At 36.7% G+C, this 12,695-nt stretch overlaps 1 protein-coding gene across 1 annotated transcript in view; it reads left to right on the top strand.

Moving 5' to 3' along the window:
* Nucleotides 1–123: 123 nt before the first annotated feature.
* Nucleotides 124–12,695, top strand: part of sema4ga (sema domain, immunoglobulin domain (Ig), transmembrane domain (TM) and short cytoplasmic domain, (semaphorin) 4Ga) — a 37,171-nt gene continuing 24,599 nt past the window's right edge. Inside the window, exons 1-2 of the mRNA XM_084390994.1 lie at nucleotides 124–253; nucleotides 9,122–9,422. Coding sequence (XP_084247120.1) covers nucleotides 9,296–9,422 — 127 coding nt within the window. The 5' untranslated portion in view covers nucleotides 124–253; nucleotides 9,122–9,295. The remainder of the gene's footprint in view (nucleotides 254–9,121; nucleotides 9,423–12,695) is intronic.

Below are 12,695 nucleotides of genomic sequence, written 5' to 3'. Positions count from 1 at the left end.
CGGTAGCCCAAATGTTTTTTTTTTCCCCAATATGTTTGTTGCTCGAGCGTATTGTGAGATGGTGTCGCAGGAGGGCGTACAGTAGCTATACCTGTGACGAGTGACGAGTCTCGCGCGCGGGCACGCTCAGCGCAGAGACTATCACAACTGAGTTCATTCTGCGCCTCTGCTCTTTCTTGCGTTACTCGGCTTTACAGTAACTACTAGCCGACTTTCCTGCGTTTTTGGACGGTTTGTGACGAAAGGCATTTCAGTAAGTAGACCACTTTGATACTATACACTTTTTCTTTTTGTGATATTTGTTGTCGATAATGCACGTCTGTACCGTAATGGTGAGCTTCGCACGAAAGTGAAGTTCTCTCCGACAGATCAGTATGAAGTCTCTTACATGTTGAGTGAAGACAACATCATATAGACGACACGAAAAAGCTGAAATTTATCATTTCACACAGACGAAATACCAACGTATATGGCAAGCCGCGTTAACATTACTTATAAAGAATTGTTTTACTAGTGCTTAATTATTAGGAAGAAATCCAATTGCACCCTTTTCTGTTTTAGGCTACTAGTAGTAAATTAGTCACTAATGCTTATTTGTTTAATACCAGTCACTAATCCCAGTAGTGACAAGTAACTATTTTCTATTTTTTGTAACTACTCAAACATTTACTAGTATTATAGTCTTCCTAATACTACTTGGACAGGCACTAATAACTATTTATTAGACAATACTGGGTATTCAAATTGTTATTAATATTTTATTCTTGCTAGTTAGGTTTTTGATTGAGCTACCAGTCTGACTAGTCATTTCATATAACTCAACTCAAACTTTATTTATAAAGCATTTTCAACAACACACTTTGGAAACCAAAGTGCTGTACAGAAAGAATAAAAAACTTAGAACCAATAAAACATATACCACACAACAACAAACAGCAAATTCCTAAACATTTTCAAATGCTAATGAAAACAGATGAGTTTTTAGCGCACTCTGAAATACACTAATAATAAGTAAAACAATTAACTGGTGAGTTTAAAATGTTACTGTAACAGTCACGATATATACTAATTTCTCATAAATAAAGTTCTAATACACTAGAAACTATTGGGTTATATATATATATATATATTGGTAACTATAAGAAATAAGTAATGGTAAAACTAAAATATGTATCTCCACCGAATTTGCTATTTGTTACCAGTAAAAATGTAATACTTACGTGTAAGTATTGGTAAGTGACTAGTGGTAAAGTATTAAGAGCTAGCAAATGGTTGCAAGTATACGTACTACAAGAGAAAGCAGAATAGGAAAAAGCTACACTTGGAAAACATACTAGTAGGAAGTGAACATAAAAATAGATTTATGTATCTCTTTTAGCGATAAATAGTTTATTTATGGGAATACATGTGAGAATAGCTTGCCATAAAACTGTAAAAAAAAAAAACAGTTCATTAAAAGTTAACCATTAAACTGTGTTAAAGGGCATATGACTGAGAGATAGGCTACTTCAGGCTACTGGTACGTGATGTGAAAGCGTGCCAGAAAGATGTGGACATGTCTGCGTTTATTCAGATTAATGCATTAAGTATTACTCACCTGACAGTGAGAATTTCCTGGGAAGTTTTTATGGCACAAACACATTTAACTGTCCAATTTAAATGGCATCTGGGAGAAGAAAGTCTTTTAGCGACACACCAGTAGCAGAATGTACTACTTGTCAAGAATATAACCAAATTGAAATATCTAATAATTGCTTGATAAATATAAAAACACATAATTGACATAATTCAGAAAGTCTTTAGCGTTTACAGTGTGTGCAGAATTATTAGGCACGTTGATTTTCTGATCATATTTTATTTCCAGGAACATTTTGCCAATTCCAAACCATATTAATCTTAATAACTACTATTAATTTTGTATTTAATCATGTATAAGTGATATATAATTGTTCATGAAGGCTGGAAATGAAAAATGTCTTATTTTCAGGTGTGCAGAATTATTAGGCAAGTTTTCTTTTACAGATAAAATAAGCCAAAAAAGAGATTTAACAAAGACTGAAAAGTCAAAATTATTAAATCCCCATGAGAAGAATGCAATACTAATGCAATACTAGAGATTACAGTTAAGGCATGACCATTGGACAGTGAAATGCTCATTGGGTCAGCAGGGTCAGACAAAAACAGGTGGAGAAGAAAAAACACATGTTAACTGCAAAAGAATGAAGAATTAAGGTGAAGAATTAAGTGTGAAACCATCGGGAACCCTTTAGTCTCCAGCGCCACCATTTTCCAGAACTGCAACCTACCTGGAGTCTCCAGAAGAGCAAGGTGTCAGGGTCTCAGAGACTTGGGTTAGGCAAAGAATCCTAAAAAATGACCCTCTCTTAATAAGAGTCACAAGCTGAAGTGTTGTTAAATACATGAAGACTGTTTTTTTTATAGGCTTTATAGACAGACAGATTGAGAGTGACTCTTGAAGGACCAGCACCACATCCTCTTCTACCACTGTTTGAAGAATTCATCTTCCAGAATACGTTTTAATACGTTTTGTGAGTTTATTTTTAGTCCATCTCTGCAAAACGGACTTCAGGGTAGGAGATGGACTAAAAATAAACTCACAAAACGTATTAAAACGTATTCTGGAAGATGAATTCTTCAAACAGTGGTAGAAGAGGATTTGGTGCTGGTCCTTCAAGAGTCACTCTCAATCTGTCTGTCTATAAAGCCTATAAAAAAAACAGTCTTCATGTATTTAACAACACTTCAGCTTGTGACTCTTATTAAGAGAGGGTCATTTTTTAGGATTCTTTGCCTAACCCAAGTCTCTGAGACCCTGACACCTTGCTCTTCTGGAGACTCCAGGTAGGTTGCAGTTCTGGAAAATGGTGGTGCTGGAGGCTAAAGGGTTCCCGATGGTTTCACACTTAATTCTTCACCTTAATTCTTCATTCTTTTGCAGTTAACATGTGTTTTTTCTTCTCCATCTGTTTTTGTCTGACCCTGCTGACCCAATGAGCATTTCACTGTCCAATGGTCATGCCTTAACTGTAATCTCTAGTATTGCATTAGTATTGCATTCTTCTCATGGGGATTTAATATTTTTGACTTTTCAGTCTTTGTTAAATCTCTTTTTTGGCTTATTTTATCTGTAAAAGAAAACTTGCCTAATAATTCTGCACACCTGAAAATAAGACATTTTTCATTTCCAGCCTTCATGAACAATTATATATCACTTATACATGATTAAATACAAAATTAATAGTAGTTATTAAGATTAATATGGTTTGGAATTGGCAAAATGTTCCTGGAAATAAAATATGATCAGAAAATCAACATGCCTAATAATTCTGCACACACTGTAATGCTGAATCTTATGCTGAAGCATTGCTGATCTTGTGCTGTCTTACATATTACGATTTTAAATAACAAAATACATGCTCTCTCATGGCATCAACAAAGTTTAAAGCTGCATCATTTTACACAGATGCAAAGCAGCATCAGAGCCGTCACTGATGCTATAGGGGCTGATGTGGGTCAAAGCTGCATTTTTACTGTGACATTTATGTGGTATTGTTTCTGAATTTGAGGCAGATACAGAGCTGCTCAGATCAGCTATAACTCAGCTGTGCAAAGAAGCCTTTAGAGACGGATTTGTTGCATACTGCCATATGATTTTTCTTCTCTATTAACTGCTTTTTATAGTTCAACAGAATGTCTTTTTTATTCTCAACTGAAAAAGAGACAGTCCCTCATGTGATTCAGCATCCGGTCAATGACCCAGTGTACAATCGGGGCACTATCATTGCTTATTCTCATGGTCTTATGCATGCAAGAATAACATTTTTGTAAAAGACGGCTTTCATAATCATGCAATTCTCATTCATAAGCCAAACACTGATTTAGTTATAATATCTTAGGCTAGCTTCATTGGTCTGCCATCCTCTATGAAAAGTTGATTTATTTATTTACTTTCTTCGTTCAATGCCTTGTGCTAGAAAATTGATGGATCATGTTTCAGGGACGATGAACTAGATGGCGGATGTGCTGTTGAATTTCTGTGGAAGATTATTAGGCAGATTTGTAGACACTCAAAAGGCCTTCAGCTGGTCTGCTGTTTTAGACTGCTAAGGGTCTGTAAATTAAGAAATGCAGTGTTTAAATGTCAAAATTTTGGTTATGCATTCACTCACAAAGACCCTGCAGGTCATTAACGCATGGAATATAGCATGTCGTTGTCATTCGATTACATTCATGAAATCATGAAGTTAGTGTGCTTGTCGGTGCTGCTCTCTTTTTAGAGGGACTCGGATGTAAATGTGCTCAAAGTGATTGACAGCTGTTTAAAGATGCATGAATCTTTAAGTCTCATGCAGTCACCATTGAGCTGAGCTGCTTGCAGAAACAGAGCTATCGTTTTCTCTCTGCAGCTGCTCAATTCTTTTCACTTGATTCGGTCCATCCTACAGCCTGATACCATGTACCCTGTTGTACAACTCAACACTTTATTTTTTAAATTAACTTGCAGCTGATTTTATATTGTTTCGAATTGGCTTTGGCCCATCTCTGCTGCTCTGTAGCAGAATAAGAAATAGCAGTGTGTGTCTGACTGATCTCTTTCTGTCTGATGCGACCACACAGCATAAGACCACTGTGCTGAGCTGTGGGCTACAGTGGACGCCGATTAATATGCTTTTATTTGCTTTTTTTTTATGGCATTAGTGCTAAGAGATTTTCCTCTGGGAAGATCTTGCTCCTTGTGTGCCTGACCTATTCTATCTTTCTTTCTTCATAGTTCTCATTCTCTCTAGGATATCTGAATTGGCAGAATAATAATACTGCTGATGGCTGTGTAGTTATAATCCTGTAATGGATTTCATTCATAAACCTCTTACACTTGAACTGGATTCTAGTTTTGGACCAAAGTATTTTTCAATCCACACTGTTCTCTGAGCATTTCAGCAGAAAAGTTATGTGATTCCTGAAACATTCGGTGATATTTAATACCACATTCTGTTATATCTGCTAATGCATTGTTGACATAAATCAGCCCCTAGAGGAATTTTTCCACAGACCTTTCAAAGCATATTTTTGTGATGAAAAATCATTTCTTTATTAAAATCAATAATTTGTGAGCAATTTGAGCAAACTATGGATATGGCCTTAAAAAAAGACTTTTTAATGAATTTTATAAATTACAGTATTTAAACTATTTACATTTATTTAAATGTTACTTCAGCACCAAATCAGCATACTGGAATGATTTCTGTAGTGACATTGAAGACTGGAGTAATAATGATGCTGAAAATTCAGCTTTGCCATCAGGAATAAATTATGCTGATGCGATGAACTTCTCTGGCACAGTGCTGCTGATTCCCGTGCTATAGCAGGTGTGAATTCAAGCACATCTGTGCAGTTATGTTTGAGAGAGTTTTGTTTTGTGTGTTTCATTTAAACAGAGAGGAAAGGAGTGAAATAGTTTTGAATGAACAAGAATACTGAGGCCTAGAAAGCCTCTGGGAATGTTCTCTCTGAAGTGGAGATAGAGGGAAAAGAAAACAGTGCTCATCTGGTGCGTAAGCTTGTTTAATGGAATGAGGGAGAGAGAGTGTGTTTATCTGAGAGAGGGGGAGAAGTCTGGAGTGTTTACAGAAGAGAGGGATTGAGTGTGTTAGAGTAGTGGGCAAAGGGAGGCGAACAGTTGGATGCTCAGGCCACTGTCCTCTTAAATCACATCAGACTGAGTGTGTGGCTGTGACACAATGACTATTCCTTTTTAAGTAACAACCATGTCCTTACAGGTCAGTAACAACCTAATGAGCCAACAGTAGGAAGGATAGTTAACAGTGCCATTATGGAGAAAAATGTTTTAGAACTAAAGCGGTTAATAGTAGTTTTGATAGATATGTTTATTAAATTGATGTTCGGACATTAGATCCAGTGATCCATAACTCAAGTGGTATTAGTGGCTTTCAAAAAGTAGTTTTATTCTATTCTAAGTTGAGCAACATTTAGTACTACTCACGTCATCTCGATGACCCCTATTACTGGGTGCTTACGGCACTTCATAATTTACTGACGTTAACTTGGATCATTCCTCGTTTCAAAAAAACAAAATGGTAATGGTCAGATATGATGGCCTGAATCCTGACTGAAAATGTCCACGTCCTGACCCTCCATCTTTCTGACTTCGGTTTGAACATAAAAGGCTAAAAGTTTTTGAAATTTCCAGTGCATGCCTGTGTGAGATAAAAGGACACAAGCTCTTGTAGCTCCGCCCCCTGTGCTGGGAGCAGAAGCTCATTTGCATTTAAAGGAACAGACACAAAAAACTCACAAAGTGACAACTTTAACATGCTGTATAAAAATATTAGGGGTGGCACGGTTCACAAAACCCACGGTTCGGTTCGTATCACGGTTTTAGGGTCACGGTTTTCGGTTCTGTACGGTTCATGTTGTTGTTTTTTCTTTTAATCTTTAACACTCCAAAAATTTACTTCAGCATATGATATATAGCTGAATTATCTAATTATTTATTTATTTATTTCATAAATGGGGTGTGTTTGCAAAACGCAGCTTCTCATTTCCCATTCTGAAGTAATATGAGTGAGCAGTCACCCTGAGGAAACTTTCAGTGGCCCTGGAGGTCCATCATCTGTAGAGCTACGTGGGCTGTGTTGGACCGTTATTTGTCAATTTATCCTCGTGTCTCGTCATCATAGGCGGGACATGTCCCCACCATTTTTTGCCAGGGTTGATATTATCTTGCAGCACGGGTGTACCAATACAAATAAATAAAACATTTCCAGTTAACTAGCAAAGTATTTGTTTCATTCGTTTGTTAAATAAGAAGCAATTTAGCGCTGAAATGTGTTTTTTTAATCAAGTGATCAAAGTGCTCGTTGCAGTTGCGATCAGTGGTGCTGATACAGTGTTCTCGTGGCTCGCGCACACACCGCAGCGGCCGCACATTCATCACTCGGACGCGCGCTTCAATCCATTGAGGAGACTCAAGGCTACTCGTTCCGATTAAATAATAAAACAAAATTCATACAAATCGGTCCCTGCTTGATATACAACCGCTGATAAACATAATCGGTTTTGATAAAGAAAAAAATATATACGAGCGAGCGCAGATTAGAACTCAGAACCTTTGATACGCTTGGCAAGTTCTGCCACTGGACCATTAGGCTACGTGGAACAGTCGATCTATGTAGCCTATTTATTCACATGAAAAAAACAACATATAGTGGAGTAGATCTCATTAAATGTCTAGGTAAACTCAGTGTACTATATAAATCGATTGCTGGACATTGTAATGTAATTCTACATATGTCTGATTTATGATTTAGCATTGTATTAGCACGGGCACGAGGCTACATTGCGCATGCGTCGAACCGTGCAAACCGCGCGACGCACACGCGCACCGAACCGAGACAAGCGAACCGAACGGTTCGGATGTTTTTTCATGTACCGTGCCACCCCTAAAAAATATCTGTGGGGTATTTTGAGCTAAAACTTCACATACACACTCTGGGGACATCAAAGACTTATTTTACATCTTGTGAAAAGGGCATTGTACCACTCCTTTAAACATAAATGGAAGATTTGAAATGGGTATTTAATTTGACAATTCATTTGGATTTAGTTGAGGTTTCTTAATGAGAGGCTTAATAACTGCCAGGTTGAAGGGTCTTGGGACATTACCTAGAGATAAAATCGTATTAATAATATTGAGAAGAGGCTCTTCTGCTGTAGGTAACAACTCTTTCAGTAATTTAGTCGGTATTTGATCTAATAAACATGTTGTTGGTTTAGATGCAATGATAAGTTTATTTAGCTCTTCCTGTCCGATAGTTGAAAAGCACTGTAATTGTTCCTAAGGGGCAATAATGAGGCTAAATCATAAAACGCTGCCAAAGATTGTACAATTGTTTTTCTGATGCTTTCGATTTTCTCATTGAAGAAATTCACAAAGTCATTATTACCAAAGTCCCTTTAAGACAAGTCATTTCACTCGGTGGCCATCTTTGAGACGCCTCTCGGGCATGCAAGTGCAGCTCCCATCTCTTTGAATGGGGAAACATCAAATTCTCTAAAACTGTTTCACAAGCTTACGAATAAATTTCATATTTGAAATGACACGTTTATACACGTTCGAATCATGACAAAAAAAACACAATTTTTAAGGCTGGATCAAGCTAATGCGCATGCACAGTGGAAGCTCATGTCTGACTGTTTCTATAGGAACCGGAGCTGCAGTGACACGATGACTTTACCAATCGGCGATTGCCTCTTATTTAGAAGGCGGGACTTATTCCGCCATATTGAGCGATGCACTTTTCCCCATTCAAAACAACATGAGTGGCTAATCTTGTGTTATTCTATAGTCTTTGTTATTACTAAACTAAACCGTTGGAATATTCAGTTCAGGTGACGTTAACTTATGTAGTTAGCTCCTAATTTCTCCCGCGCACACAGTTTATTGCAGTATTCTCATGAACTCTGAACATGAAAACTCTAGAGCATTTCCAGACTAAGCCACTCTGCTTTTGATGCAAGGTGAGAGAAGTCAGAGATGAGCTCTGGTTGAGTTTGTGATATTTGGATAAAGTCATGGCTCTTTTGGATTAGGACTCACACTATTCAGTTGTCATACTTTAATCACTGGCTTATTATTCTACACAGTCACCTCAGACTGAGCTCAGGATTAAAGGCCTGAAAGGTCGGTGTCATTGGACGCGGTGATGCATCCAATAAAGCCTTTGATCTTCGTTTGACGTGTCTCTGGGTGTCCATGTGCTTTGTGCATGTGCCACTCAGGCTTTTTTTATATTTGAAAAGAAGAGTTCATTTCTATTAAGGTAACCTTTTAGTGCCACAGGGTGCACTGGTTTCCTTTTAACATGCCCACGTTCCTTTGTTCCATGCAAACATGAGAATATTGATAGTAAGTTGTCCTTCGGCAATATGGGCAGGGAACCACAGTTGAATTGTGTTATTTGAGAAACCTGATTTAACTACAGCGTCAGTGCACACGCTTCACCCGATCACCTGTCAGCTTAACTATGACATCAGCACTGACTAGACATTTTAACCATCTTGTTTTTTTCTTGTTTTGCAGAGTGAACCGCTTGCGGGAAGGACAGCTGTTCTACTTTTTAGATAAGAGTAAAACAACAGCATTTGTGCACACCTGAGGAAAGGGTCTTCAGAGACGGCGTGAGTGACTTCCTGCTCCCTTCTAAGGGGGTGGGCGGTGGTCTTGTGGTACTGACCCCTCCTGGTCAGACTGAAGATGATGACCCATAGTGCATGGCTGCTGTTCCTGCTGTTGCTGTGTATTGTGTCCACTCTATGGGGTTACCCCTTCAGACCCCCGCTAGACCTGGATGTGACCCCCAGGACTACGGTCTTCTCCAACGGTATGATACAAATGGTGTTTTCTATTTTTTTTTAAATGCTTAGCGAGAAACTGCGCGTTGCATTTATATTCTGAGTTTGAATATGCATTGAATTTGGTCATCTAATATCACTGTCTTACTACATTAGTACTTTTATATTAGTAAAATGACTGGCAGGCAATGGAGGAAAGCCTTGTTTTAGCCCTCCAGGTGGGTGTTGCTATACATCTGTCATGTCATGTGAAAACTATTAGTTAAATATGACAATCATTCATTACCATGGTAAATATCAAAGTGTAATCATTTATGTGTCCATTAGAATCACTGTAACATGGTACTATTGAGGAACTACAGTACTTTTCAGCACAGTTATTTTTCAAGTAAATAAAAATGGGTGCTTAGGCAGATGCAGTGAATCGGCTGTGTGGTTACATGAGGGGGAGTGGGTTCAGGGACTGTTTACAACCATGCACTTAATCATTCAGATGTAAGCAAGAGCTCTATCACAGCCGTTTAGATGACTCGCTGCTTGCCAGCTTGAATTTTGTATCTCTCTTCGCTGTTGAACATTAAAACCGCTTTCTCTCACATCTGTGAAGCAGAAATGCAGGAGAGAAGGCACAATAAGTCAACCTAAGGTCTCCTTTATCGCCTGCGTTTAGTTACACAATCGCAGAGATGTCAGAGGACTGAGAGACTTGAGGCCTGTGTTGAGTGTAAAAACATTGAGAGAGCAGCAGGTTCACTCTCCAAGACACGTCCTACCTTTTCCTGCCAGGTCAATGACCTAGAGGAGCGTTGCAACAGATTTTCAGTGCAGAAGACGATTACAAATAGTGTTGTTATTTGCATTAAGTCACAAACTACGTTAAACATGTGGAAAGCAACATATTATTTACTATTTATAACCAATTCTCACCTTCAGGTGATTGAAACTCTCTTCCAGTACAATAATGCTGTGCTTTGTTAAAGTTGAGTTATGTGTTGTGAACAAACATACTTCCAAACTAATCAATTATGCATTCATAATCAGTTGCTCATTGATGCTACACTATTATTTTAGTATCATTGATATACTATAGGTTTTAATCATATTTTGAATTAGTTTTTATTTTTCCTATTTTACTTTTAAAATTTTAGTAGTTTTGTTGTGTGTTTCAGACATTATTATTTGAAAAATCTCTATTTAGTTTATATACATTTTCATCGGTTTTACTTCTTTTAGTACATCGACTAAATGAAAATGAGCAATGTTGCTTTGAAAACCTGCTTGAAATAAAACATGTTTTTATATTTTTTTCAAAAAGGTTTTTTAAAGGTTTTTGTTTTAGTTAACTATAATTTAACCCTGATTTGTACTTTTGTGCCATTATGGTGTGTAGCCCCGCCCACAGTGAAATTTAATTGGTCCAAAATCTTACTCCATATAACTGTATAAAAACAGCTAAAGTTTTGATTGGTTGCAGTTGTCTTGCGTCAAGCAGTGTGCAACTTCAGTGTGTACACATTTATTATATTTGTATTGAAATACAATTTAAGGGGATCTATAAACATGACCCATTACTTTGCGTGGTGAGAAGCAGCTGAGAGGGAAGTGCACTAAGAAAACAGCAGGTTGGAGTGGCCGGAGCCTCGCAGGACCATAATCCATCCCTGTATACATCAGTCTGACAGATCTTTTCATCAAAGTACTTAGCAGCTTCTACTGCATTTACAGAAACCAATGGGCTCATCTCTCTTCATCATTTCATCAAGCCTCCCTGTGCAGGCATGAGCTCAGATTATCACTGTTGAGTGGAAAATGAGATATCAATTAATCTGAGTTCATATCAAACCCCTGCTCAGCAACAGGCAAGAGATGAAAGTGTGTAAGAAGGAATACATTAAACTTTAGCGTTCTTGGATCACTTGGTTCCCTAAAGCCAGGGACACACTTAACGACTGAATTTGATACTTACGACTGATCATGCCCAGACACGTTAAGTCGGTGTTCACAGTCGGTTTTTAAAATCTGCGTTCAGTGTGTTCAGTTCAGTCTTGGAATGTTTCAGCTGTTCGTTAAGTGTGTCCCCGGCATATAGTGAGATAAGACATGACCAAAGGAAAACAAATACCTTTTAAAACTCTAGAATGCATAAAGCGGGTCAAATTGACCCGGAAGGCTATGTTTTAAAAAATATTTTATCTATAAAATAATTTATTTCAGATTTCGTTTCGTTTCGTTTCTGACACATATGAAAAAATGTCATTTTCATATTTTTTGGTCATAGGATGGAAAGAAATTCAATTTATTTCATAGAAATATAAATTTCATATAAATTCAATATTCTATCTATAAAATAATTTATTTCATATTTTGGGTATTCCTCAAAAAACTTGTTTCTGACACATGAAAAAATTTCATTTTCATATTTTTTGGTGATAGGATGGAAATAAATTCAATTTGTGTATCACTACCCCAAGACTGTGTAAATTAGGTCAAAATGACCTCTATTCATTCATTTCTTGGTCTTTTTTTGATGCGTTTTTGTCAAAAATAGTGTGTCTGTTTGTGTTTGTCTGCTGTGAGATATATTTTGCCTAAAATATTTTTTTCAATCAAAATCTCAATATTTTCTTCATCAGATATTTGTATATAATGACCATTAAAGTGTATAATTGGTATATAAAAGTTTCATACTGTACATAGCCGTGTGTCTCAATCATAAAAATCTGTGCTCTCTTTCTTCTAACATGTAATCATTTAATGTTTTTATTTAGGAATTACATTAATGGACATTTTTAATAAAGTTTATCCTGGGAAAATATAAGAATTTTTATCAAATAACAAATTGAAAGATTTGCTATGACTGTTTATTGTTGGTGTTGTTGTTGTATTTATTTATTGTTTTGTTTTTGTTTGTAAAGATAATATTGTAAAATTATGTTAAGTATTATTATTTTTATGATTATTTACAATTTTATTACTTTTGAGTTTACAATGAATATACTGTTTATGCTAATATGGTATAAATAAATATTTCATACCAATTTTTTTTTTTTGTAAGCACTATATACAGCTAGTCTGTCATTATTGCAATTTAAACCCTTCATGTTGATGCAAGATCATTAAATTTAACATACAAACATTTAATTTGGACTGTATGTCTCAGGAACCCCAAAGCAGATACAAAGTCAGTATCCTGCACCTCTAAAAACCAATGATTACTTCTCTGAGGCTGCTTAATCATTAATGAGTTCAGAGAGCTCTGTACTTTAGTTTATACCTAGTAACCCTCAGAGACATGAGAGAGA

This window comes from Rutilus rutilus, assembly GCF_951802725.1.
Source record: "Rutilus rutilus genome assembly, chromosome: 20".
Lineage (NCBI taxonomy): Eukaryota > Metazoa > Chordata > Actinopteri > Cypriniformes > Leuciscidae > Rutilus > Rutilus rutilus.
The sequence above is the reverse complement of the archived record's forward strand: the minus strand, read 5'-3'. Positions and strand labels throughout refer to the sequence as shown.